Below are 27,536 nucleotides of genomic sequence, written 5' to 3'. Positions count from 1 at the left end.
GACCCAGCTTCTTGGAGGAAGCCCCACTGAGCTCTGTGGGACTGACTGCCAAACATGCAAGCACAGGCTTGGGGAGCAAACTTAAGACAGGGTGTATGTATAGTTTGGGGGAGTCTACTGGGTTCCCTCCCTCCAGTCCCAGTTAGCACTCCAGGAGTTGCATTCCATGAACATCTGGAAGGCACCAGGTTGCCTGCCCCTGCTGTTGATATTACTCCTTTACACAGAGTGTTTGGGTCACAAGCTTTACTCTTACCCAGCTCTTTGCCATTTTAGTGGGCCAGCACCAGATAATTTTCTGGGCAGATTGTGCCAGTAGACTTCAACTTTTGCAACAGGGCAGAGTGAGGATTCTTTTGCCCTCCAGATACTGTCAGACTCCCATCATCTCTGATTGCTGCCCATGCTGGCAGGGTCAATGGGTCTTTGAGTTCAACAACATCTGGAGGGCCACAGGTTCCCTTCCTCTGCTTTATAAGCTGTGGGGGGGGGGTGGAGAGAAAAGAGAAGGTGCCAGAGACTGGGGGCCCGTCCAAGTGCTACATTTTTGCTGACATTCCTTTAAGTGTGTTAACCACAGTGCAGCTTTATTCAAAGCTCACAGCTGCCTGCAGCCGTATCACCTTGGGATTTGCTCTCATCAGATTTTCGTTAATGTTTCTGCAGCAAGATTGGCTGAAGTTGAACCCTGTGCTCTTTAGAAGGGGAAGGGGGGAGAAAGCCCCAAGGCAAATAAGAGAGACTGGCTACTTTTTGTTAAAAGCCCAGGTGTTTTAAAGCCACATGCTTGCTATGCAAACAAATGAATTTAATAAAAAAAAAAATTGAGATCCCGGGATTTTATACCCTTCTCATAAAATTCCACATTTTAGCCAAAACAGACCCGAGACTGACTTTAAAATCCTAAGTATGAGGCAGTGTGGGTTATTAAGAATGGTGCCTAACTCGCAAGAGGATTTTTGCCTGGAATTCATGCTTTTCAGATTTCCTTTCAAATTTGTCGGGTCAAAAAAATGATTGCAGCAAACAATTCAGTTCTAAGTAGTAACTACTTTGTTATATTTCTCTGGCACACTAAACAGGGAATCTCAATGCGTTAACTTTTTGTTTTAGTCATGCAATGCTAAGGTTAGTTTGTGATATGTGGGATCTGGCATTTGGCTGGCTTGTAAATCCTTACTCCTTCATTCATCTGAGGCAGGGGTGGCCCCTCCAGATATTGATGGACTACAGCCCCCTCCCCCATCACCCCTAACCACTGGCCATGGTGGCTGGAGCTGGCAGGAGTTGGAAGACTATAGATTAGCTACCCCACCCCAGGGCCTGCTTCACACCATCTGATTTTGGGGTAGCTGAACCCACTTCATCCTTGGATTTATCAGGGTTAAATGAAAGTAATGGTGACAAATTTCACAACTTACATTTTGATAACGTAGCTTAAATAGTAAAAAAATGATATTTTCAGACGAAAAGAAAGAGAACATTAGAATCATAGAATTATAGAGTTGGAAGGGAACCCCCATGCAATACAGGAATTCTGCCTACAGCTGTCCCTGGGTGATGTTCTGAATTCTGCGCTACATAATTTAAAGCGTGCCATTTGTCCAGTCTCCTGACCTCTCTATCATTTCCTTTTAGGAGAAGGACAGGCACTGCATGAGAAGTCAGGCAGCCTCTATTTGAGCTTGAATACTGTATGATGATATTTTGAGAGTCTCCTACAGAAACTGCAGCTGGGGACCTCAGCTGAAGGCTTCCTACCAGCTGCATAGTACAGACTGTTGGGTGGGTGGGCTTGATAAATCTCCTAGCTTTTGGCTGCTAGGTCAACGAAGACTGAAGAAACTGAAATGTCGCCAAGGACCCAACAAGTCACAATACATGGCGGGTGGCTTGCATTGGGCTAGGTGTTTTGAAGCTGGGCAGGCCTCAGCAACGTTTTCCAAGACGGCTTGATTCATTACAGCTCCTTACAATTGCAGGGCTTGCGTGCTGCAAAGCATTTGCCCTCCTCCTCTCTCTCTCTCTCTTTTTTACAAAACAACCCACCTCCTTCTGGGGCTAAAGCAGTGCCATTCTAATGCCAGCGCAGCCAAACATCAAGCCCTTTCCCTGTTTGTCAGGCTCTCTTTTATTTTGCATTGTTTTGCCTGCTGTCAATTTCAGGCCACACAAAGACAACTGTTCACAGATTAGGATTTCTGGGTTCTCTCCAAACAGCCAAAAAGAAAAAAAAAAGAAAAAAGACAGCCCTTAACAAACTGGAGTTTTACACCATTTGGAAGCACTCAGCTTGCTATGACTTTCCTAGCTGGCAGCGATTGCCAGCTCTAATTTTAACACTGTAAATAACTCCTTCGCTGGATTAGCTGGAATGCTGAAGACAGCCTCCCTTTTGTTCTGCGTTTAATAGTAAACAAGTCACTGTATCATGTGAAGGGAAGAGCTTCCAAACTGCTCTGCTAGAAACACAGGAAGCTGCCTGCCTCATAATGCTTCCGACCATTGATCCACGTTGCTCAGTGCTGTTGTCTGGGAGTGGCTCTCTGGAGCTGCAGCCTGGGAGTCTCTCCAAGCCCTACCTGGAGTTGCTGGGAACTGAACCTGGGGCACCTTCTGCAAACAAAAAAGATACTCTACCACTGAGCTTTGGCCCTCTCCCTAGTAAAACTAGATAACTAAAATGTTATCCTTCCTCAAGTCACTAAGACTTCAGGGCTCTTAAACTGATTACCAGCACTGCATGTGAGGTTTTTTTCTTTATGAAATATCTTAGTTTCTTTATCTTCTCCAGGGCTCCACATTTTAAACTAATTAACTGGGTAGATTAATTACTTATATTAAAAAAACCCACTATAACAAAAAACAGTACATAGGTTACATAAAACCAAAAAAGTACAAATAATGGCATGCAGTAAAATCTCTAGAAAGCAGTTAGAAACAGAACAAAACTCTTATCACCGATAAAACCAATTACTCCATTTACAATATTTTTAAATGGACTAAAGAATCCCCAAACAAGCAACATACTTAAAAGGCAACGGTTTTAAAAATTGTTAATGTGCTTTAATATGCATGCTTCATCATAGAAGAGTCACTCTCCCATTCTCACCTAGGAGAAGATGCCTTTTTCTAAGATGACACCCATCTATGACTTACAAAACAAAGCAAGCATGCTTCCTCACCTTCAAAACTTTTTTTTTGTTATATGTAGAGTTAATTTAATATTTGATTAACACATACTTTTTATTGACTAGGATTTCTTTAGACAAGATGCAGCCCTTGCCTTGCATTATTGGAAAGCATGTGGGCATTCTATGAAATCTGAGATGACTGCAAAGATTAAACATATTTGAGGTTTTCCTGCCTCTCTCTTGGGAGTGCTAAAGAGGACACATACATGGGGATCCTCCAATGACAGCTTTCTGCAACTTAATACCAACCAAATTGTTTGGACTACAACTCCTATCAGCCTCAGCAAACATGACCTTTCAAGGGGAAAAACTGGCCTTTTTAAGCAGGGATGATGGAGCCAAAAAAGCCACACAAACAACTTTTGACTCGAGCAAGGATGCATTAAAAAGGTTTGACAATAAGCATTCTGCATAGGTAGTATAGTTGTATCAGCTGAGACTATTTGTGCATTTACCAAGCCTCCCGTATCATCTATTCTGACAGGGAATCTCAGGTGGGAGGCCTGTTCCACTACTTGCTGCCAGATCTCCAGGCATGGCCAAACTTGGCCCTCCAGATGTTTTGGGACTACAACTCCCATCATCCCTAGCTAACAGGACCAGTGGTCAGGGACGATGGGAATTGTAGTCCCAAAACATCTGGAGGGCCAAGTTTGGCCATGCCTGTAGATTGAACTTGGGACTTTTGGCATGCAAAACATGTGCTCTGCCATTGAGCCATGATCCCTTCCAGAGTCCAGGCTGCGAGGGGAGAAATGTGATGGTGAATGCCGCTTACTAGAGTTAGATCTGTATGTGCAGTTCTGGACCACAAGGCCCAGCTATCAGATTCCCAGTCTGCTCAAGCAGGCACTGTGGTACCTGGGAAAAACCAAGCACGTCATGAGCTGTGACTTAATGCTCTCTGAGGCTCCAATGCACACAGAGAACTCCAGATGAGCCTGCACTTCACTTCAATTTTGGGAACACTAAAGAGAAGAGAACAGTGTGTGTAGCAAACTCCGGATACAGGAGCTCCAGCATACAGGACAAAATTTTGAAAATCAGCATCGCTCTCTTGAAGCAGCCCAGAATAGCAACATGGGCTGCCAAATACCAAAAGGTTTTTACTGTATGCCTTACATAGGTCATCCTGCTGCTATGGTTGTATGGCCTGTATTCAAAACAAATATATATATATATATTAAGCACATTCATGGGCTTGTTCCCACATAGGGAATTTTCTATTTTTTCCCTACCAGCTCCCACTATGAACTGTTTTTTTTGAAACACCCCTTGATTCTAAACAGAGGTTTGCCATGTGGTGGTGACAGATACAAGTCCAAATGGTTTGGGACCTTCTAGAATTAGCTGCATTGTTCTTTGACTCCTGGTTGAGGTATTCATAGAATTGAAGAGCTGGAAGGGACCCAAAGGGTCATTTAGTCCAACCCCCTGCAATGTAGGAATCACAGCTAAAGTACTCTGACAGACGGCCATTCAACCTTGATTTAAAAACCTCTAGTGAAGGAGAGTCCAGCACCTTCCGAGGGAGTCTGCTCCACAGCTCTTACTGTCAGAAAGTTCTTTCTAAAATTTAGTCAAAATCTCCTTCCTTGAAATTGAAAACACTGTTTTGGGTCCTACCCTCTGGAGCAGCAGAAAACAAGCTTGCTCCATCCTCCACGTGACAGCCCTTCAGATATTTGAGGGTGCCTATCATTGCCAAAATACTTCTTGTCTCCAGGCACATACAGGCAGCCCCTGGATGCCATCTACACCCTTTCTTAAATTACAACAGTGCAGGGTGTCAGCATCTGAGTGCACATGCCATGTAAGATATCAGTGGTACATTATCTTTTTAAAAGGTGTACTAGCTGTTCAATTTTATTTCTGATGATTTATAACAAAACAGTAAACAGAGGGCTGCTTTGGGGGGGGGAGTATGAAAAGCTTGTACAGAAATCTGGGTCTCCCCTGTTCTCAGATCTGAAAAAAAGAAATTGGCATAAAAACCCTTAGCTGGCAATCACTGTATCAACAACTCAGCTGCCAAGGAAGTCCCCACCCCAAGCAGTTAAAGAAACCTGGAAATGAGGTAAAAGTTCAAGGGCATGAGGCTCTTCTACACAGCACAGATGCCTCAAAAAACATGCCTTTAAACTGCCATGTGGTAGGTAGAATGATGAAGAGTCCACCATAATGTCTTTTTGCTATCACTCAGACAAGAAGCGAGTGCTAAATGGTCATATTTAAGTCTGCGAACCAACACAGAAGCATCTGACTCATCAGCAAGACTGCAGTCCCTGATTATGTTTGTCGTGTAGGCGGTTTATAGCAGGTATGCCCAATTGTAGTACTAATGGCCTCCTCCTTGACAACAGCACGTGGGTGATTTCATGCAAGCTTTTAAAGGATTTCTGAATGGCAGCATCATAACCCACAAGTAAATATCCACCAGAGTCAAAGGTAAATATCTACTGTCGCTGATCACTTCTTGTTGCTTTCATTACTCTATGTCAGGGATGAGGAACTTCAGGTCTGGGGCTCAGTTGGAGCCTGCCAGGCCTCTACCTGGCCCTCAGGACTCTCCCAAGCCACCCCCTTCACTGCCCTGCTTCGCACCCTCAATTGTTTTGGCCTGGCTGGAATGCACCCTTCAGTTCTGACCATGCCTCTTGCTTGTCTACACAGAAGACAGAGAGGGGTGTGTGACTGTGTGTAGGAAATTATCCCATTATACCAAGGTAAAATTCACATTCGTTGCTCCGCCCACTTTTGCCTCTGCACCCACCCGCCACTGGTATGTGGCCCCCAAAAGGTTGCCCAGAAACAAATCTGGCCCTTGGGCTGAATAAGGTTCCCCACCCCTGCTCTATGCAGAAATCCATTTGGTGCTACTGTTACAGAAAACTATCTGGCCACATTGCTCTGGCAAGAGGACTCAGGGCCTCTTTTTCACATGACCACATCACAGCATTGCTGATGCTTCTGTTATTGCTGGAACCTTATTCATCACACTGGAGGGGCCTGGCGATGCTGGTTTATCTGCATCCTTAACTGCTCCTTCCCATGTTATCTCCAAACTCCCAACATCACCCAAGCAGCATAGGGTGACTGCTCAGGCTCTATAGTGTATTCAGGTGCTCAATAACTGTAGATAGCTCTCTGGAAACTCCTGTTTTACTCCCTGCCGTTCTGGATAGCACTTGCTACGGGGGAACATAACAGGATACAGGACAGGAACAGCTTATCAAGGATGCTAGCCCCATATCATTAATGGCTTCACAGTTCAAAACGTGGTCTGAGCAGCCAGTCCTCACTGTGCGCCCATTTCTCAGCCACAAACTTGGCTTGAGTTTTCCTTTCTCCCCAGAGATGCACTGCAAATAATTCTATCGCTCATCATGAGCGATCAAAATGAAAAACACTGCATATTTATTTCAGTCGAGGACAAAACATATGCAAATCTACAAACTCGGAAATGTTGACGGCCCCCTTCCTTGGGCAACCTTCCAAGCCAGAGAGCTGGCAAAGGCTTGCGACTGGCAGAAGGATATAAAAGGCACACAAACCTCCTCCTTCTGTCACTTCAGAGCGATCTGGCTTTGCCTCCTTGTGCTGGCCTTCTGCCACTTTCACGGCAACTGCTCGGCAAATGGCTCCAAATTTGCGATCCAAAGAGCGGACTCCTGCCTCCCGAGTGTATCTAGTACAAAGAAGCAGCCAAGATTGTCCTTTTCAGTGCCCGTCTAAATTGACACAATCTTGGATCTGTCTAAGGGCCCTGTTCCACAACAAGGAAAGTTATCTCTTAGTTTGGGGAACATATTTCTATGAATGGTTTTAATGTGGAAAAAGGTATGGGGGAAAGTCTTTGTTGGACATTATTGCGTCCTAATGAAGGGATGAGGAATCTGTGGCTCTCCTTGTGCTGTTGGACTCCAACTCCCATCAGCCCCAGCCAGCTTGCACAATGGCTAGGGATGATGGGAGTTGGAGTCCAACAACATTTAGAGGGCCACACAGTCCCCATCCTGGCAGGAATGAATCCAGGTGCCATGGAACAACATTTTGAATGCAAACCTAAACTTATCGATTTTCCTAGGCAGCTGCAAGAATGTAGCAGAGCAACTAAATGTACCAAACAGCAAAATAAACATATACAGTCGTACCTTAGAACCTGAACGCCTTGGTACTCGGACATTTGGCTCCTGAACACCGCAAACCCAGAAGTAAGTGTTCCGGTTTGTGAACGTTCTTTGGAACCCAAACATCCGATGGGGCTTCTGCGGCTTCTGATTGGCTGAAGGAGCTTCCTGCAGCCAATCAGAAGCCACAGTTTGGTTACCGAACGTTTTGGAAGTGGAACGGACTTCTCGAACAGATTCCATTTGGCTTCCAAGGTACGACTGTAAATACGTTTTTAAAATTACCGGGTGATGATTGCCAGGGTTGCATCTTGAGGAATCTGAATCTGCTGAGGAGTCAGTCCATGTTGCTCAAGCTGCTTTGGAATCAAGTGGCGATGTGCAATTTCTATCTTCTCTTCTTGCGTGTATCCTTTGAAACAAGACACATCCTTTAGAAGAACTAGGATATTGAACTCAGATCAGAAGTCACATACAAAGCCAGATTTCTAAAGGAAATGAAATTTTAGCCTCACCTGGAAAGAGAGCGAGATGGGAGAAGATACCGGCAGTGGCCGTCTATGATATACAAGCATGGCAGGCAGTGCTGACAAGCAGCAGGAATCATTGATACATCCTGCCTTAACATCACCCGCACCCTGGTCAGTTCTAATCACCTGGAACTTGGATGATCTCCATTCTGTCCAGCAAAGCAGGTGGGATGGTGGCAGTCGTGTTGGCTGTGGCAATGAAAAGTACTTGGGACAAGTCAAAGGCTACGTTTAAGTAATGGTCTGTGAAGCTGTGGTTTTGCTCAGGATCCAAGACCTTAAAAAGCAAATGAAAAAGATTTGCAAATTTAATTCCTCTCAGAAAGTATGGCCGTAGTTACAGCCACATATGCAGTTACATTCTCTAACAGTTATATTTAGTTATATTTTAGAAGACAGTTGGCGGGAAAATAGTTTTTTTAAAAAAATAGCTACACTTAAAAAAAAAACTTTGGCTATTAAGGAGTGGACCCACAAGAGGTTCACACTAGTAGCACCACAACCTTCCTCTTTTTTATTTCTGTCCAAAAGAGACCAGGGTGTGGGAAGAGGAGATGGAGAAAATGAAGGCATAAGTACACTTCCCACTTTTATTTTATTAATATTATTTATTAACAGCCATCTACACAAGAGTCTGAAGGTGATATACAATAAAATCAGCAAACCCCCCCCAAAACCATTTAAAACACAAAAAACAGCCAATACAGTTAAAACAAAACTGAAACAACGCAAAATAGATGCTCATGGCAAAGACCCATTTCTCCAGCTGGGAGAGCCTGTCGGAACAAAAATGTCCTACCAATTGTTTTCAGGAAGTGTAGACAGACGGTGCCTGTCGTATCTTGATGAGAATGCTATTCCACAGAACAGAGGAAGGCGCACCAAATGTATACAGGTTCTCCATTCGTTTCACTGCCGTTATTCCCTCGCATAACATTCCTCAGAATTTCAGTTTTATGAAGATGGGAAGAATTCTCTGATAGAGCTCCCTAAGCGTCACCACCTGAACTTCAATTCCCAGAGCTCTCAAGGCAGAAGAGTGGCTCAGGGAGAGACAATAGATCAGTGGTAGATTAGTAATGGAGCACATGCTTTTCATACAGAAAGTCTTCCAGCTCGATGTCTAGCATCTTCATTTAAAAGAATAGACAGGCATGGTGCTTTGAACAATTGCAATATGCCATATAAATGCAAAGTATTATCTTAATCTCTGATTCTATTATTCCCTGGGTTGTAGCCAACGTTAGCTCCACTCCGAGTAAACCCATTCAGATGAATGGACATAGGACATTAATTTCAGTGGGTCTACTCTGAGCTGGTTACTTCCCATTATTATTATTATAATTATCATCCTCTCATGGTCAGAGCAGGAGAATCAACAGCCAGTGAGAAGGTAGGAGTGAAACTAAATTGCACTTGTGATTGGATGGTAGAGCTGCCCATATCAAATGTAACCCCGCCCTATTTTCTGAGTGTGGTCAGCTGAAGGAAGTGGGATGGGCAGAAGCCAAATGAACCGAGTAAAGGGTGAGCAACGCTCCAAAATCCAAGTGTCAATACAGTGGTACCTCAGGTTACATACGCTTCAGGTTACATACGCTTCAGGTTACAGACTCCACTAACCCAGAAATAGTCCTTCAGGTTAAGAACTTTGCTTCAGGATGGGAACAGAAATTGTGCTCCGGCAGCGCAGCAGCAGCAGCAGGAGGCCCCATTAGCTAAAGTGGAGCTTCAGGTTAAGAACAGTTTCAGGTTAAGAACGGACCTCCAGAAGAAATTAAGTACTTAACCTGAGGTACCACTGTAATCAATTGCTGTCTTTTAAAATGACTTTTAAATGGGTACATGTGAAAATTTAGGGTGAAAAGGGAAATTAGAGCGCATCGGATCTGAGAAGCTACTTTGACTGTACACAGCTAGGAGGGATGCATTTAAGTCACTAGCTCTTATTCTGGCTGAGTGCTTGCAAGCATGGATCTCTGTTGAGGCTATCAAGAAGGACACAGCAGGGTAATTTACCATCCATTAAAGGATGAGCTAGTGTCACTGATACGAACACTTACACTCCAAGCACCTCCCTTTGCTTATTTCTCTGTCAAACAGCCACCAAGCAAAATTGCCACTGTCACTTGAGTAACGGGATGCTAATTAAGGATAAATTAAAATGGGCACTCCACTCTGGTTCCTGCTGCGTTTCAAGGTGAACACTGGCGCTTACAAGCGCTCACAATATGACACTTGTTTCAAGCGGTCACTTGGTGAATTATTTAGGAGTGTGGGGCCATTAGGTGGCCGATGGCACAAGGACTTGCCCGTTTAATTCTAGGCACGTTCTCAGAGCTGACCTTCACATCACAGGCGATGTTGGAAGTCTAAGACTCCTGCGTGGAAGATATGCTGCACCTTGCAAATAATTAGCAGATTGCTTTGAAGAGAAGCGCCACTTCCGGAGGGGTAGTCGTGGTCAAACATGAAAAAGTGTTGAGGCACCTTAAAGAAATGCAGCATCTGAGAAATTGCAAGTTATGTGAGCCTGCTTTTCTGGAAGTCCTTGCACTATAATGTTTGGATCAGTCTCAACGTTGCTGCAACCCAGTGCTTTGGCTCTGTTTTCAACATGCGTGTTAGTCAAGACTTTTCTCTCTTATTTTCTCCCCTCCACCTTTCCTTCTCTCTCTTTCCCCCCCTCTCTCGTATCCTTTCTGCTGGGAGAGATAAGCTTCAGGCTAGGTAGGTAAATGATCATATGCTGGTGAGAGGGCAAGGATCGGGAATTTTTTTTAAAAAGTAGATCATTTTGTTTAAAAACACTGATATACAATTTAAGTACATTTTTAATTTATTTTTTTTTAGAAGAATGGTATAGTGGAATTCTGTACCACTCCTGATGGGAGCAGAGTTTTGTTAATGTATAAGGGCTTATTTATGCAGAGAAAAAGGACAAGTAAAAGTTAGGTTTGCTGGTTAATTTGGGGTTTGTTTGTCCTGCACCTGCAACTAGTTTAGGGTTGCCATGCACCCAGAATTTCCCGGACATAGCAGGGATTCGGCCGTCAGAAACTGTGCCTGGGTGGGAATCGCTTAAATGTCCGGGAAAATCCGGACATATGGCAACTCATGTTGGTAGTGTAGATTTTGGCAGCTTTCCATTAAAATAGCTCAAAAAATTCCTCTTTTTTTGAGATTTCACTCAACAACTTTTGTGTCCGGATTTCCACCTTTCGAAATATGGCAAGCCTAAACCAGTTAAGCATGTGAGAGTGAGTCAGCAAGCATGTGAGAGTGACTCAGCACAATCTAAAGTATAAATATACTTGTGTTTGAAGCAAGCTTGCTCTTGGCCTTTGCCTTTGGCCAGAGCCTAGTCCAGGGGTCTGCAACCTTTAAGACAAAAAGAGCCACTTGGACCCGTTTCCGAAAAAAACAACAACAACTGGGAGCCGCAAAAACATTGCAACATTTAAAACAAATATAACACTGCATATATTGTTTCTGGCCTTAATGCTATATATACAGGATCGTGCAGTCAGCTGTCAATCTCAAGAAAAAAGGACAAATTAATAGCTAATTAAAATATTTAATTTACAACCAGGTAACCAGGTTAATGGGACTTTTGCTCCTGAACCTCAGTGCTCAGTGTCTGCACATCAGGGCTGTAAGACGTCACCTTCATTTTCACACAGGCTTGCAAGCTGTCATCTGTGAGGCGTGATCGGTGTTTGTTTTTAATATAGTTCATGTTGGAGAAGACCTGCTCACATACATATGTGGAAGAGACCACAAGGGCCATCGAGTCCAACCCCCTGCCAAGCAGGAAACACCATCAGAGCACTCCTGAGATATGGTTGTCAAGCCTCTGCTTAAAGACCTCCAAAGAAGGAGACTCCACCACACTCCTTGGCAGCAATTCACCAAACTTTCACCAAACTTTCCCCCGCTTAAGTTTAAAAAGGGGCTTCGCTTAAAAAGGGGCTTCAGGCAACTAACTCCACGTGGAATTCCACGCGACCGCGACCGCATAATCAATGCCACAAAATGCCAAAGAAAATTAACCAGGGCCCCAGTGAACCATAAATCATAATCAGTGCCTGATGTAAATAATAATTAATAATGAGGGCCCAATGTCATCCTCGTCATTATAAAAATAATCCCTCTCTTCGCGCCGCCCAGCCTCCCAAGAAAAAAACCCCACTTCAAACGGTCACAAAGCACAAATTCCACGCGACCGCAACTTGCTATGCCCAATAACCAATGCCCCAAAATGCCATAGAAAATTAATCAGGGCCCCAGTGTACCATAAATCAGTGCCTGATGTAAATAATATATAATAATGAGGCATTCATCATTATAAAAATACCTTTTTTGACACTTTTTATTATTTCTTTGTTTGACCCCTCAGAATTACTCCTCCTCATAGAAATAAACATTAAATTAACAAGTTACTTTTTTTTGAGTGTGTGTTCTTCACTCCCCTTCAAAACAGTGACCAGTGTATATGCCCCCTTTCAATGCAGCCTGCTTACAAAGGCGGGACGACAAAGACCAGCAATAAGCTGTTGCATAACGTTCCCCAAAAACTTTCCCCTGCTTAAGTTTAAAAAGGGGCTTCAGGCAACTAACTCCCACGTGGAATTTCCTATAGTAAGATGGCGGCCGCCTCAGAAGACCACATGGGCAGATAAGATGGCTGCTGGGACGATCCGGTTACCCAGCAACAGCACAGCTGATTCCGACGCTTTTGAAAGCAGCCGGCAAAGCAAGTGTTGGAGCTCCGAAGCCACTGCGCATGTGACCAAATAGCGAGGACTTACTTTGCTAGAGACAAGCCCCGACGCTACCACAAGCCTCCCTCTCTTCGCGCCGCCCAGCCTCCCAAGAAAAAAACCCCACCTCAAACAGTCACAAAGCACAAATCAGTAAACATAATAAACATTAAATTAACAAGTTACCTTTTTTTGAGTGTGTGTTCTTCACTCCCCTTCAAAACAGTGACCAGTTTTGAACAGTGGCTTCAGGCAACTAACTCCTCCGCCTCCTCCGCTCGCCTCCTTCCCTCGCGCCCGCCCCTCGCCCCCTCCCCTCGCCTCCTTCCCTCGCGCCCGCCCCTCGCCCCCCGCCTCCTTCCCTCGCGCCCTCGCCCCTCCCCTCGCCTCCGCCCCCGCCCCTCGCCTCCTTCCCTCGCGCCCGCCCCTCGCCCCCCGCCTCCTTCCCTCGCGCCCTCGCCCCTCCCCTCGCCTCCGCCCCCGCCCCTCGCCTCCTTCCCTCGCGCCCGCCCCTCGCCCCCGCCCCTCGCCTCCTTCCCTCGCGCCCTCCACTCGCGCCCGCCCATCGCCCCGTCCCCTCGCCTCCGCCCCGCGCCTCCGCCCCGGAGCCGCAGCAAAGGCTTTAAAGAGCCGCATGCGGCTCCGGAGCCGCAGGTTGCCGACCCCCGGCCTAGTCTGTGCTGAAAAACTGCAAGGAGACTGGAAAGACTGCTGTAAAGACTGTATACTACACCAGTAGGTAACTGCTAAGCTGTGGAACTGCAATATATTGTCAGTAACGGAACCGACCCTACCCAAACTGTCTGGTGCTTTTTTCTGTTCCATTGGCACACCCCACTGGCGTGTTGAATGGGCACTCAGTACACGCCTCAACAAGTTTACATTTTCAAAGGCTCTCCCACATTAAACATTCCCTGCACATAGTAAATTCACACACCAGAGAAGAAGCTTCAGCATAGGTGTGGAGAAACTTTGGCCCTTCGGATGATGCTAGGCTACAACTTCCATCAACTCCAGCAAGCACACCAGGAAGGTCAGAGATTCCCTGCATAATTCTCTCTCTGGTTAATTACTACTAACCATGAGGACTGTATTCAGTATTAAGAGGTGCCATGGATCTAAATACCAGTTGCTGGGAAACATGGGAGAGACAGTGACACTGTGCTCATGTTTTGCTTATGAGTTTACCAGAGACTTCTGGCTGGCCACTATGGGAACAGAAGGCTGGACTAGATAGGCCTTGGGCCTGATCCATCATGGCTCTTCTTATGTTCTCTTATGATGCAAGATGACTATAACGAGTTTTTCTCTGCAAAGGAGCATCCAAGATTATTAGCAATCCACACACACATAAAATATACTTGTAATCAGAGTGGATACCACTCAGAATACTACCACCTCACTTTACCACCTCATGTCAGGTATTGTGCAGAACTGCACTAAGAATCCCAGGCTTTGGGGCACCAAGATAAAACACTACTGTACATGTTTCTGCAACTGCTTATGCCCACCTAAGGGCAGGTGGAACACAAAAACTTGAAAGAAAACGTTAAATCTATTCATAAGGCACAGCTGCTCTTCACAGTGTTTGCAAAAAGGAACTTCTTAATGATTTCCAAGCTTTCTTTTGCTTTCCTGAGTTGCTGCCAGAAGCATCAGTTAAAGCAGAAGGCAAAAGCCCAACTATTGTAGTACAGAGGAAACAGCAGAATGATGCCGAATGAAAGAAACAAACTGACTTTATGGAGGTGCATGGCACCAGTCATCTTTAAAAATGACTCCCGATGAGATCCGTTTCCTAAAAAGCAGCACAGCTTTCCAGAAAGCAGCCTGCAGGATCCATTACATCCCAAAACAACATTCTAACTTGAAGGAGTAGGGCTGGCACTCAAAGTGAATATGCAGTGCATAGAAAAGAAAATCCTGTAATTAACGTAATGAGGGAGGGGAATTTAATTTGTGGGTGTGGCTGAAGCAGAGTTCCAGCATGTCTGAAGTCAAGCACCCTCCATTTCACCAAAACAAAGACTCACTAATTTCTGTATGCCTCGGAGCGGGTTGGACAACCCTTGAGTTGGTCCGTGCCGTATACACTGGGCGGTATATTAAGATAAGCATTCAAAGGAAAACTGATTTTAGTTTCTTGCCCTAAAAAACAAGGAAAGTCGTTTGCATGTGCAAACCTAATTCAGTTAGCGAGATACTTGCACAGTCTAGTTTTACTAAATGATAGTGCATTTGAATGGAAGGCAGTTCTACAGTACTCTCCTATAACTGATGCAAGACCAGTGCAGAAAGGACAATGTGATGCTGAGGAAGAGTTACCCAGCAGGGAAGAGGGCTGGGGAAGAAGGAGTGTGAAGTACCTCTGATCCCACCCACTGCCATTTCTGGCACAGGCTGGCAATTTTCTGAAGTTTAATAACAGTACGGAAGAGGGTAGAATTTCAATCAGATTTATGGGGGGGGGGGAGCAGGCGGGCTGCAAAACAAAGTTAATATTTATCTGGAGGCCTCCCTTCCTGCCCCTTCCTGCTGCTTGGCTGATCAGTGACAGGGTAGGTTGTTCGCCATCTAAGATTAGGCAGTGGGCCAGAAGCAGCCCAGGAAAGGTGTACGCTGCACAATTTCTGAACAAGAAATGCAGAGTGGGGAAACATGTTTTGTGGAGACGATGCATATTGACTGGAGAATATATGCATGTTACCTGGAGAATGGACAACATTCAGCTGAGATATGCACATTCCTCAAGGCTATTCCATAGCTGGAAAATGTACAGAATTCAACTGATAGATACACATTTCCCAAGGCCTGCTGGAGATTATGTATACAGATGGGGAAATGTGCATATTTCCCTCTTCATGAAAGGATTATATGCACATTCTCCATGAGGGCTGGTGAAAGGACACAGTGACTAGTTATTGTGCACATTAACTACTCAACCTGCATTCCCCTTAACATAAAGGTAAAGGTACCCATGCCCATATGGGCCAGTCGTGTCCGACTCTAGGGTTGTGCGCTCATCTCACTTAAGAGGCCGGGAGCCAGCGCTGTCCGCAGACACTTCCGGGTCACATGGCCAGCGTGACGAAGCTGCTCTGGCGAGCCTGCACCAGCGCAGCACACGGAAACGCCGTTTACCTTCCCGCTATAAAGCGTTAACTATTTATCTACTTGCACTTAGGGGTGCTTTCGAACTGCTAGGTGGGCAGGAGCTGGGACCGAAAGACGGGAGCTCACCCCGCCGCGGGGATTCGAACCGCCGACCATACGATCGGCAAGTCCTAGGCACTGAGGTTTTACCCACAGCGCCACCCGCGCCCCTTAACATACACACTATCTAAAATTAAGGGCAGAGGATCATACAATGAAGCTCTTGTTATATAAACCTTGATATTTGTGGTTTCCTAGGTATCGAAAGGCAACACAACTCCCCTTCCTTAGTCACCTTCACTCCATCTACATAGAATTCTGTGATCCACACCTGTCGGCAACATCACACTCAGCTCACACCTTTCTTCCACCACCCTTCCCTTGAACTCTAGAGCTCTTGCTTGGCGCTTGATAAATTATCAATGTGGCTTTGACATGAAAAGTTCTCACATAACACATGACAGGACCTCTGTGATGCCCAAGCAATTGCATGCTGCTGTCAAGATAATTTATCCTTCCCATTATGGCATGAATACATCCCTTTTGCTTTAGCGACTTGACTTATGGACCCAGAAGAGTGCTGCTAATTAAAATTATATATCACATGTACACACAGAGAGTTTGAACATTTGTCAAGAATAGAAAGCCATCTCACTTAGCTTTCATTGCTGAAACTTAAAATATATATATTGAAGAATGAGGAAAATATAAGTGAGAGAGTGAGGGGGGGACCTTTAACTCCATGTGAATCTAAAATAGTGGGGAACCTTCTACTAAGGGAGTTTCTTCTTTCTTGTGCTGCCGCTGACCCATTTTGAATCAGAGATAAAGCTATAAGGAATGTCTATGGCGTGCTTAACAGAAAAGGCTTGTTATGTTCATCGATGTCTGGTGGAGGAGAGGGTGGGGGATTAATTATGAAAATGGTGCTTGGATTTCAACAGGTAAGACTGGGAAGGCTCATCGCTTAAAGCAGGTAGTCCATCTGTCGTAGGAAAGCAATAGGCAGCTCCTTCCTCGACAGACATCTGTTGGCATTGCTTAACCTCTTCATGTCCTCATTTGAAACCAAAGCTTGCACACTTCAGTCCTCAGTGGATGGAAGCCCTGCTCTGCATCCCAGTTCTGATGCAAGGGCCTCCACCAATATCAGGCTCTGATATTAACTGCTGCAAGATGCCTGGATGACCCTTCTTTGGTGATAGAGCATCATCAAACATTATTCTGTCAGGCCTTTGGCGGCATTGTTTAATCTTATGTCATTTGGCCATGGGTGGGGTGTTTGGTGGAGGCCTAGATATTGTTTGCACTGAAACAGATGCATTGGAAGGGGGTTGGACTAGATGACCTTGGAGTTCCTTCCACCCCTATAACTCTATGATTCTGTATATTGTTGTGAGTTGCCTTGGGGTTTCTGTCAACAGTTTGGTCAATAAATGAAACTTACCATAACTGCCGCAGATTAATATGTAAAGTGATCAAAAGCACCAAAAAGAAGAGCATACATAGTAAGGGTGAAAGGGAGAGTTTTTATGTGTTCAAAACCTCTCCCGTGTTACATCGTTAGGGGAAGTACATTATGTATGTGCAAAGAAAAAGGATATTTTCTCTGGGGACCGCCTGATTGCAGAATGCTTTCCTTTTTTATAATAATTTTTATTAATTTTAACATATAAATTACAATACATACCACAAAGCTTCATCACTTATATCTTCTTCTTTTTTTGGACTTCCACCATCACCTCTGATGATCCACCGTTTTGACCACCTTTTACACATTTCTTAAATTCATATTGCCTTTAATTGTTTTAACTAATCATCCTCCCCCTTATCCATTTTGGCAATAATTCCAATAATACTCCTCAGATTGCGGAATGCTTTCCAGAGGAAGATATGCCTGACACTGACCCTGTATTCTTTTCAGCACCAGGTTTAAATGTTTATATTTGCTTAGGCATTTTGTATTACCTTATCTTTAGCTGGTTGAATGGTTTTGATTTCACTGTACCATTGGTCTGTGTTATAATGTTTTTGTAACATTAAATTTCTTTGTATATTGCCCTTTTGCACTTTTATGGAAGAGTGGTTTCTAAAGTTTTTAAATAAATTATTATTATTATTTTAATTAAGTTCCTTCATTTCCACAACATACATAAAACCCCCAAGAACACTTAGTGGCCTGCCTACTTGCTTTTTGCTTCATATCTGCCTACCAAGGTTTTCCATCGAGACACACTTGGAACCTTTTCTGACTACTCTGACCTTCAGTGGGGTCACCCAAATATAGAACAAATGTTCTCTTGTTGATGGACAGTAACTGGAAATAGGAAGACATTCTGTTTTGCTCAGGCAACACTGCACCTCAGTTCCACCATCTGAACTACCAACATTACCCAGCAATGGGCAAACTGGGTCTTTCTCCCTCCAGTGTATAGGGCAGGGAATATTTGGGAAGGACCACAAGTCCTTTCAGTTTTATCACAGAGGGTTAAAAAAAAGGAGCCCCAGGCAATGCTGGTGCCAACATATCTGGGGGATCTTGTTCAATGCTGGTGTCTACAAAACGAAACATTTCTTCAGCCCTAGAATACGAATTTGTTCCTCAGAAATATTTCAGCACAATTTAAGGAATGGCCCAGCCTGAGGCAGGGAACTTTGAGCTGATGGTGGACTCCATCTCCCATCAGCACCAGTAAGAACGTTGATGGGAGTTGCAGTCCAGCAAGATCTGGAGGGTCACAAGTTTCCCCAACGCCAGGCGCAGCCCATGTTAGCCTGCCCTGGGAAGCTTTAAGGATAAAAGAAACTCCGGGATGCCTTGGAGATTGTAGTCATAGAATCGTTTCATTCACAATCAAACTAACTGCAATCATCCAAAGCTAGGTAGCAACCCCAGGTTACACAAAGCCGGCCTTCTCTTGTCTTCAGTCACACTAAAAAACAAGAGTTTTGCCACAGTACTAGTACAATGCAGGCACAGCACTTGGGGAACTTCCATACTATATGAAGACAAATTCCTTTGCACAGCCTCTGCCACGACAAAGCATTTGCCATTCTGCAAATGGAGCCGGATCGTTCTGCCTGACTTCCTTCCTGTTGCTGCATGTTATAAATAAAAATGCCTTTTTGTAAGAATGTCAGCTAGTCCCACGGCAATCAGATGAAGGATCCAGCAGCTGCCCAAGGACTCTCCCTTGTGTTGTTGTTTTCTTATCTCAGTGCTCCAAAATAGCTACCAATCTCAACATGCCAGAAAGTATCTCTGATATCATCATAAAACACACATACACACACACACAAAATATATCGAAACAAAGCACCCACATTACTTTCAATAGCTCTTCAAACACACAGGGCCCAACATGTGGATACAACACTGGCTTCATGTTAAACTTGGTTAACGGACTGGAAATCAGCCTCAAGAACACAGTTGAGTCACCTCATATACTGGGGTCATGCTCCAAGGGTAGCATGCCTATGTCAAAATCGTGTATTGCCAAAATGACCTTTTCATGGCTGGTTGCTGTCTGGCAAGCTCCACTGGGAGACCCTTTCCTGGTGTACCCACTGCCTCTCCTCACTCCTCCACCTGCAAGGGAGGAGGATGGAGGAGGGAAGAGAGAGAAAGCATGGCTGATCAAAATGGATGAAATGGGTCCTGGAATGGAGATGCAGCCAAGGGCATACAGTTGAAATTGTGTATTATTATTTTTTAAAGAAAATTGAATTTGTATACAGCCAGAGGTTTCAGTAAGCTTATGCACATTAAGATGTGACCTGACTATATGCCCCTGTCCCTACAGTACCCCCCTTTACCTGGAGCAAATCTCTACCCCCACCCCCTTCATGGTAGTTAAGATATTGACTCCTGATGTTAACAGCAATGGGGCTAACTGGAGTTTCCCTTTACCCTGGATCTGGGGCCCATATCAAACATTCATATTAATATGCTGTCAAAAAGCAAGTCACTACTTTAGTTTTTGATGCACACAAATCCCCAATTGTTAATGCAACAGTTTTATGAATACCAGAACCTGGGGACAAAACAACATGAGATGGTTCTTGTTCATTCTCTGCTCATGCATCTAGTTGGTCACTGAGGGGAAAACAAGATGCTGAGCTAGACAGATTTTGGTCTGATCCAGGAAGGCTCTTCTTATGCTCTTAATCATCAAATACCACAGTTATTAAGCAACTGATGGCTCCACATACACAAATGGAATTGGCTAATTGTTTTTTTTGTCCAGTGTTATTTGCATCTCCAAAAGCCCTACACTGTGATCAGGAAAAATGATATCTCCATTTGTCAAGCTCAGAATTAGACAGCTGATCTGAAGAAAAAGGTGAGCTACATGCAACAGAGAAGGAGCTCGTTTCACTTCTTACCTCAAGCAAAGCAGCCGCAGGATCCCCCTGCAGGCTCTTTCCAAGCTTGTCAACCTCATCGAGCAGGAACACCGGATTGTTAACCCCAACAGTCTTCAAGCCATTGATGATCCTCCCAGGCATGCTGCCAACGTAGGTGCGCCTTGTGGGGAGCAAGGGATGAGGTTGAAGTACGGAACAGCAAACTGGAAGCAAATTGTTTTATGTTCTCTTTCTAAAGTCACCCAAAAAACCCCAATCAGCTAATCATCAGCCTTCTGCAACCTGTTGCTCTCCAGATATTTTGGACTACAGCTTCGTTCGTCCCCAACCATTAGCCATACTGGTTGGAGTTGATGGAAGCTGCAGTCCGTCTGGAGGGCTCTAGGTTGCAGAAGGCCGATTTAGAGATTGGCTGTGTTCTGATGTTTAAAATCAACCAAAGTCAAAATACAAAGAAGCTTCAGACACACACATGCATATGGCTCACTCCACCTTTTGAACAAATGGGGAAACAAATGGCAGGAAGTCACAGTGAGATGCCCTGTTATGTCTGGCTTGAGAACGGTGTTTAATGGCTTCCAATGAAACCTGGAAGCCAACTTCAAACTATGGTTTCGCATTTGGGATCTTTTAGAAGCCATGAATCATATTTCCTGGTTTGGATGTGCGCCAACAGAAAAGTGCAGAATGTGGAAGCTGTGCCTGCAGGGAGGAGCCAACAGGGGCTGTAGAAATCCAAAACAAGGGAGGGGCAGAGTTGAAAGGAGGGATACCCCAGGTGAGCAGGCACACAAGCTCTGCACCTAGTCCTTCTCTTTCAAATTCATCGCTGCTAAATTAGCCAGTGTCACACAACCCTCAAGGAGTTTTACATGATGATACCGCCTTTGATGATTCTCCTCCTCCTACTGCCCAGATACTGCTCAAGGCATCTATGAATCAAAAGTTTTTAAATGGCATTTGTGGAGCATGGTAGGGAAAGGCCCTTAATCAGCAAAACATTTCACCTGAATATCAAGTAGCTGGAGAGAAGCTTCAGCCTCCAGCGTTGAAACCAAGGGGGCAGAGGCATGATCCCCATGTCTTCTTCACTCACCCTTGCCTCGGGCCCTGGATTCTCAGTGCTCTGCCTCCTCCCTCCTCCCACCACCTCCCTTGCCATGGTGAGCCCTGGAAAATGTCAAGCAATAAGGAAATAGGTTTCTTTCTGCACTGGCCTGGTTGTTTACAACCGCACACACACCAAAAACCTTTGCTTGGAATCTTTATGTTGGTACTATTCCCAATGAAAAAATAAACTGTTCACCCACACTGCATCCAAACTCTAATATTTCCACTGCCTCTCCAGAATAAATAGAAGTATTTAATACATTTAGACAATTTAAAGGAACAAACTGTGAGAAAGTTTCTAAGCTCAAAGCAAAATCATTTAGTTTCTGCTTTGGCATGGAGGTGGGAATTCTTTGATCTGGAAAACAATAGTAATCAGAATTAGACTCAGTAGCCTGTAATGACACTCTTATTTGCAAGAAATCTCCATAAATGGATAGCATCAGCGCTCTCTCTCTCTCTCTATGCCTGTAATTATCCTAATCTTGAGGACTGGTACTACTCTAGCCATATTAAAGCACTACATTGGCCTGAATCAGATGTTATGACTAAACCAGGGTTTGGTTTGTAGGAATGTGCTGGGGGTTCATTCTCTCCATTTGTCTCCATACCAATTCCCTGCTCAGTTTCCTGGTTAGTGGTAAACACCATTTGCCAGGGCATCCAAACTGGGAAAAGCATGGATACAGCCATTATTTACCACCAAACCAAATCTGAAAACCCACTTCAAATTACTGTTTTCAGTTTCTGGTTTTTAGAGAAACTCTCTATAGCTTGCTTGATTTGGACATCACTGTAAACTACAAGTAAAAAGGGTTGGGGGGTGAGACAAACGAAGCCAGCCTGAGAGTCTGCTCCAGCTGGACAGCTCCCCTCCACATCACAGGACAAGTCTACCATCAACCACCCGGTGGGAAGGATCCTGGTCACTATTCACGTATTGCTGCTGCCTATTGCAGTTTTTAAAAATAACAAATGCCTTGGAAAGATCTGCACCATGAAAAGTGAGAAGGTTGGGTATGCCTAAAGGGGGTATACAGGGGGTGGGTGGAAGACAGATGAACAGTGGGCCCACTGGCTGCCATTCACAGAACAACTTTAGCACACACAAGTTCAAAGGAATTTGCTCCCTTAAGTCAGTTACACACACACACACACACACACACACACACACACACACACACACAATCAAAAAATCAATGGGACTTCAAAGTGCTTAACATCAATAGAACTGTGTTCCTGGAAAGTCAGCAGGATGAAGTGGATACAGGGTTGGACCTTGACCAGGGAGATCTGGGTTAAAGCCCTTGCTAAACCATGGGTTACCTTGGGCCAGACACATTTGCTCTCTGTCTCTCAGTGTAAATTACTTAACAGGATTGTTACGATGATAACCATTTAGGAAGGGAGAATAACAATTTTGTAAGAGGTCTCCTTAGAGGCAGGGTGGGATAAAAATGTATTTTCTACCTTTATACAAAGCTGATTTGTTGAGTCAGAAATTTAAATAAGGAGTCTTAATATATTGGCACAGTGGACTTGATCTGTATCTTAATTAACCTTTGCTGATTTCACTTTTACCTAGCCAAATAAGGAGATGCCTGACTGTGTGGCTTTCTTCCAAAGCCTCTGAATCTGCCCCCAGAGTATTTCTTTTTAAAGAAGGAAGATATATGCTAAGAATGAAGCAGAAATTCTGAAGCTGTCGCCAGTTCTATTTTCCCAAATAAGCTTGGTCTCTAACACGATGGGGCAAACTTTTCACACACAAGCACGGAACAGCTGCCCAGCGAAAGCAAAGGACAGCTGGAAAGTGTCAGTTTGGGTTCTCTATTATGAGACTAACTTTGTTTGCAGAATGGAAAACAGTAGTGAATCCTCAGAGCCCAAATGGAAGGCAGAGTCACATGCACGGCAAACTCTAAGCACGTGAGCTGCCCTTACAAGGCAAGTTCTGGGTGTTCCCCTTTTCCCATATCTGAATATCACATGAGATGGTACTTAAACACACACAAACACACACACACACACACACACAACTTCTGCGCAACACAATACTATGAAGAGCTCTCATTTCCTTGTTGATACTGTCCTTCAAATTGCAGATTTAGGAATAAAGGTAAAGGTACCCCTGCCCGTACGGGCCAGCCATGTCCGACTCTAGGGTTGTGCGCTCATCTCACTTAAGAGGCCGAGGGCCAGCGCTGTCCGGAGACACTTCCGGGTCACGTGGCCAGCGTGACGAAGCTGCTCTGGCGAGCCAGCACCAGCGCAGCACACGGAAACGCTGTTTACCTTCCTGCTATAAAGCGGTACCTATTTATCTACTTGCACTTAAGCGTGCTTTCGAACTGCTAGGTGGGCAGGAGCTGGGACCGAAAGACGGGAGCTCACCCCGCCGCGGGGATTCGAACCGCCGACCATGAGATCGGCAAGCCCTAGGCACTGAGGTTTTACCCACAGCGCTACCCGCGTCCCGATTTAGGAATAGACCTCATCAAAAATGCTAACTCAGTGAATACCCAACCTATCCTTTACACAAAAGAGGGAGAGCAAGGAGAAAGCAACAGCATGCAGGTACCATGTCTTCATTAGCGGATGAGGGAATAAACACTTTGTTTTTACTTTATTTATTTTGTTTATATCCCACCTTTTCTCCAAGATATTTAGGGCAATGTGCATGATTTCTTCCCAGCCCCTCCATTTTATCCCCATAATAATCCTGAGAAATAATTGAAGCTGAGAGTAATTTTCCCAAGGCCACATAGTGAACTTCACAGCTGAGTACAGATTTCAACCCAGCTTTGCTCGAGAACTATCCCAACACTTCCAGGAATCTGGCTTCTGCTGGTGTCAGATCATTGGTGAACTTATCTCAGTACACAGATACACCTAGCTCAGCTCCTAAACATGTAAACTTCTCTCTAGGGCAGTGTTTCCCAACCTTTTTTGGGCAAAGGCAGACTTGTTTCATGAAAAAAATCTCGAGGCACACCACCATTACAGCCCCGTGACGTCAGCGCGCAGCGTCACGCCGGGAGGGACATGAATTGCTAGCAAATTACATAATCACCTCCTTGAGGGCTGGCTCATCTTCTCCGAAGGCAGAACCCCATTAATTAACAGCACAGACTCACACCATAGCCAAGACAAGGGGGGGAAACCTCAGTCATGCACAGTCATGCACATGTGGGGGCTAAATGAGGACGAAGACCGGGCAGAGAGCAGGGTTCAAATCACCCCACCTGGCCAGGACAATCCCTGGGTGCTCCCTTGGGCCACTCGCCTGACCCACCTCGCAGGGCTGTTGTTGCGAGGATAACACGGGGAGAACCACGCGCGCCCCCGGGAGCTCCTTGGAGGAGAAAGCGGGTGATGAATGCAATGCACGAAATATATGAGAGGCGACCAGGTTTTGCAGGTGAGGGGCCCCCGCCAGCCTCCGCTTCCAACACCCGGCGCAACGACGCCGAAGTTTCCCCCCGGGCTCGGCTCGGGGAGCAGCGCTGCTCCCCCCCGGCTCCCCTTCGTCCTCCCGGCTCTCTCTGCCGCCCACTGGGGACCCCCCTCACCTGCCAAGTCCGGAGCGCCGGTGGAAGTTGCATGCATGCATGCAGGGCGCCGCGTTGCCATTGCACTGCACTGCACTCCATGCAACGCCTGCACGCATGCATTGCCTTGCACGCCCGCCAAGGGGTCTCCCCGCGGTCCGATGCGTCCCCTCCGGCGCGGATGCAGCATTGCAAAAATAAAAAACCCCTGACGCAGCCCTACCTGGGGGGCAGCCTCCGCCTCCGCCGCTCCACCTCCGCGGGGATCCCCGGGCTCCATCCTGCCGCCCGATCTCCGCGGGGGCGCAGGCAGGCTGCGCGGGGTCTGCGCGGAAGAGCCCCTGCCCGCCCGGCCGCTGCGCTCATTCCATGGCCGGGAGAAGAGCGCTTCAAACAAAACGCCCGGCCCGCCAGGCCACGCTGGGAAACGTAGTTCGCGCACCCCGCACGGGCGCGGAGCCCAAGGGCGAGGGGACTACGGATCCCGGCAGCCCCTGCGCCTGGGACGGAGGGGGAGAGGCCGGGTGCAGGGATGGAGGGACGGGTGGGCGAGCGAGTGAGTGAGTGGCAGCCGCCAAGCCTTGGCCGAGAGCCAGGAAGGGCCTCCCCGGAGGAGGAGGAGGAGGGAGGCGCAGAGTGGGAGGGAGGGAGGGAACCTCAGGGGTCATCTAGTGACGGCGCCCCAATCGAAAATTTGACTTAAAAAAAAATCTTTCGAATTTTTTAATTTTTCCCGCGGCACACCAGGCAACATCTCGCGGCACACTAGTGTGCCGCGGAACAGTGGTTGGGAAACACTGCTCTAGGGTTCCAAACAGGAGAGCTTCCCAGCTCTACCTGAAGAGGCCGGGGACTGAACCTGGATCATCTGCATGCAAAGCATCTCCTCTAACACTGAGCTACAAGTCCTTCCCCAAATACAACACACTGGCATGCCTCTGGCAACTCTTCTTTCGCTTTTAGCAGAATCAGCTGGGTTTTCCTAGAGGCTAGCTTTGCCCAGGAGTGACACACACAACAAAAACAGGTCGAAGGGTATCAGCTGGTCTTGCTGCTTATCAAACTCAATTCTAAAGAGGAATTCTGGTGCTGTCAGAGCACTGGGTCACAAGCCAGAGACTGCTGTGAAGAGATCAATGGTGCACAGTGAAGCGACAAAGTCTTCTCCTGCCATCCCCCAACAGCAGACTCAAAATTGTTTGCTGCTCTTAAAGCTGAACATTTTTAAAGGGGGCTTAACGAAACCCAAAAGGATACCTGTGGAGGTGGGGAATAAGAACTCCCAGAAAGAGCCACAAGTCCTTTGTGGGGACACAAAGGTGGAGAGCTATTTATTGCACTGTGCTCTTTTAAAACTTTGCTAGCATGTGTTCTGAAACTAGCAGGCTTCAGCTGGAAGTCCAAGCTGCCACTCTCTTCATAAAAATATGTTCCCTTCACACTTCCTAAACATTGGACAACCTCTAGTGGTTTCCACGTGAACAGCAGCATGCTGTTACCACTTTGGTAGAGCACTGTCAACAGCAGAGAGAGATAAATTGTAAGGTTTGCCTGCTTCAGCCCCACATCAATGGCCAACATGGGATGAGAACATCATATCACCTAGATTTAGTGCTTAATATATGTAACAACAGCAAGTCAGTCCCTTAAGGGGGGGACGCTTGGCCACTCCCATGTTTAGCATGCTAAGGAATATGCTGTATTTGGACGTCTAGAAACGTCAAAGTATATTCCACAATGCCCAGATTGTGCAGGAGGCCTCCGCAAACACACACAGGAGGCTGCAATGACGAATTGTGTTGTCTGGGCTTATTGTATTAATCCAATTATAACAGGCGGTAGAAGCTGTGAAAAGAGCCTAACAAAGCTAACTTGAAGCGGAGTGATTTGCAATCACCTGGAGGATGTTCTGTCTTGGTGTCTTGATTTAGATGCATGGAAAAAGCAGGTGGGCCAGGTCATGAAAACTGCACAAAAATGTATGCAGGACTGCCTACAGTGCCATTTTGAAAGTCTATGTGCTTCCATTGCTTGGTAAAATTTGCCTTTTCATGTTGCATAAACACACCATTTCCCAAGAAACTACCCACAGTAAATTCAGGAATTTGTATTCTAACAGGCCCCAGATATATGACTAAACAGGAAGAACACATTTTGATGTATGCTTTCCCAAATCATTTTCTTGAACATAAATCTCAATTTGCTAGGCAACTTTGGCAAAGCCCTAAATTTTATTTGTTCATTTGAAGTGTCCCATTCCAACAAAGTACAGAATGGCAGTTGTCACAACTTGTTGCAGACAGTCAATCACCACCTTCAAATCTCCTGTAGCAAATATGTTTCCGCTACTCTTTTTTGCTTGATGGTTTCTTAATGGCCCATTACCAAACATCCTGAGGGTATATTCCTCTACTACTAGCCACTACAACTTGGTCCTAAAGCTGGTTCCTGCCTAGCCTTCTTCAGGGCTCTCCATAATCCTGGAACCACATTGGTATTTATTTTTGAAATGAAAGGCAATATATAAATCATCATCATTGCCATCAACACTGTTTTTTTAAAGAAAGGGAGTTCTATAACAGGGATCAGCAAACTTTTTCAGCAGGGGGCAGGTCCACTGTCCCTCAGACCTTGTGGGGGGCCAGACTATATTTTTTTTTTTGGGGGGGGGGGAAATGAACGAATTCCTATGCCCCACAAATAACCCAGAGATGCATTTTAAATAAAAGCACACATT

The 27,536-nt window shown here is 45.6% G+C and overlaps 1 protein-coding gene across 2 annotated transcripts in view; it reads right to left on the bottom strand.

Moving 5' to 3' along the window:
• The window catches only part of LONP2 (lon peptidase 2, peroxisomal), a 54,206-nt gene that overhangs the window by 13,205 nt on the left and 13,465 nt on the right, over window positions 1-27,536 (bottom strand). For both annotated transcript variants that reach the window (XM_083513619.1, XM_083513618.1), the window contains exons 8-11: window positions 20,157-20,298; window positions 7,981-8,131; window positions 7,610-7,736; window positions 6,749-6,882 (exon numbers count right to left, since the gene is read on the bottom strand). In XM_083513619.1, the coding sequence (XP_083369745.1) occupies window positions 6,749-6,882; window positions 7,610-7,736; window positions 7,981-8,131; window positions 20,157-20,298 (554 nt within the window). The remainder of the gene's footprint in view (window positions 1-6,748; window positions 6,883-7,609; window positions 7,737-7,980; window positions 8,132-20,156; window positions 20,299-27,536) is intronic.

The sequence above is a fragment of the Podarcis liolepis genome (genome assembly GCF_965112155.1).
Source record: "Podarcis liolepis genome assembly, chromosome: 7".
Lineage (NCBI taxonomy): Eukaryota > Metazoa > Chordata > Lepidosauria > Squamata > Lacertidae > Podarcis > Podarcis liolepis.
Note: the sequence above shows the minus strand (reverse complement) of the source record. Positions and strands in the feature narration are given on the sequence as shown.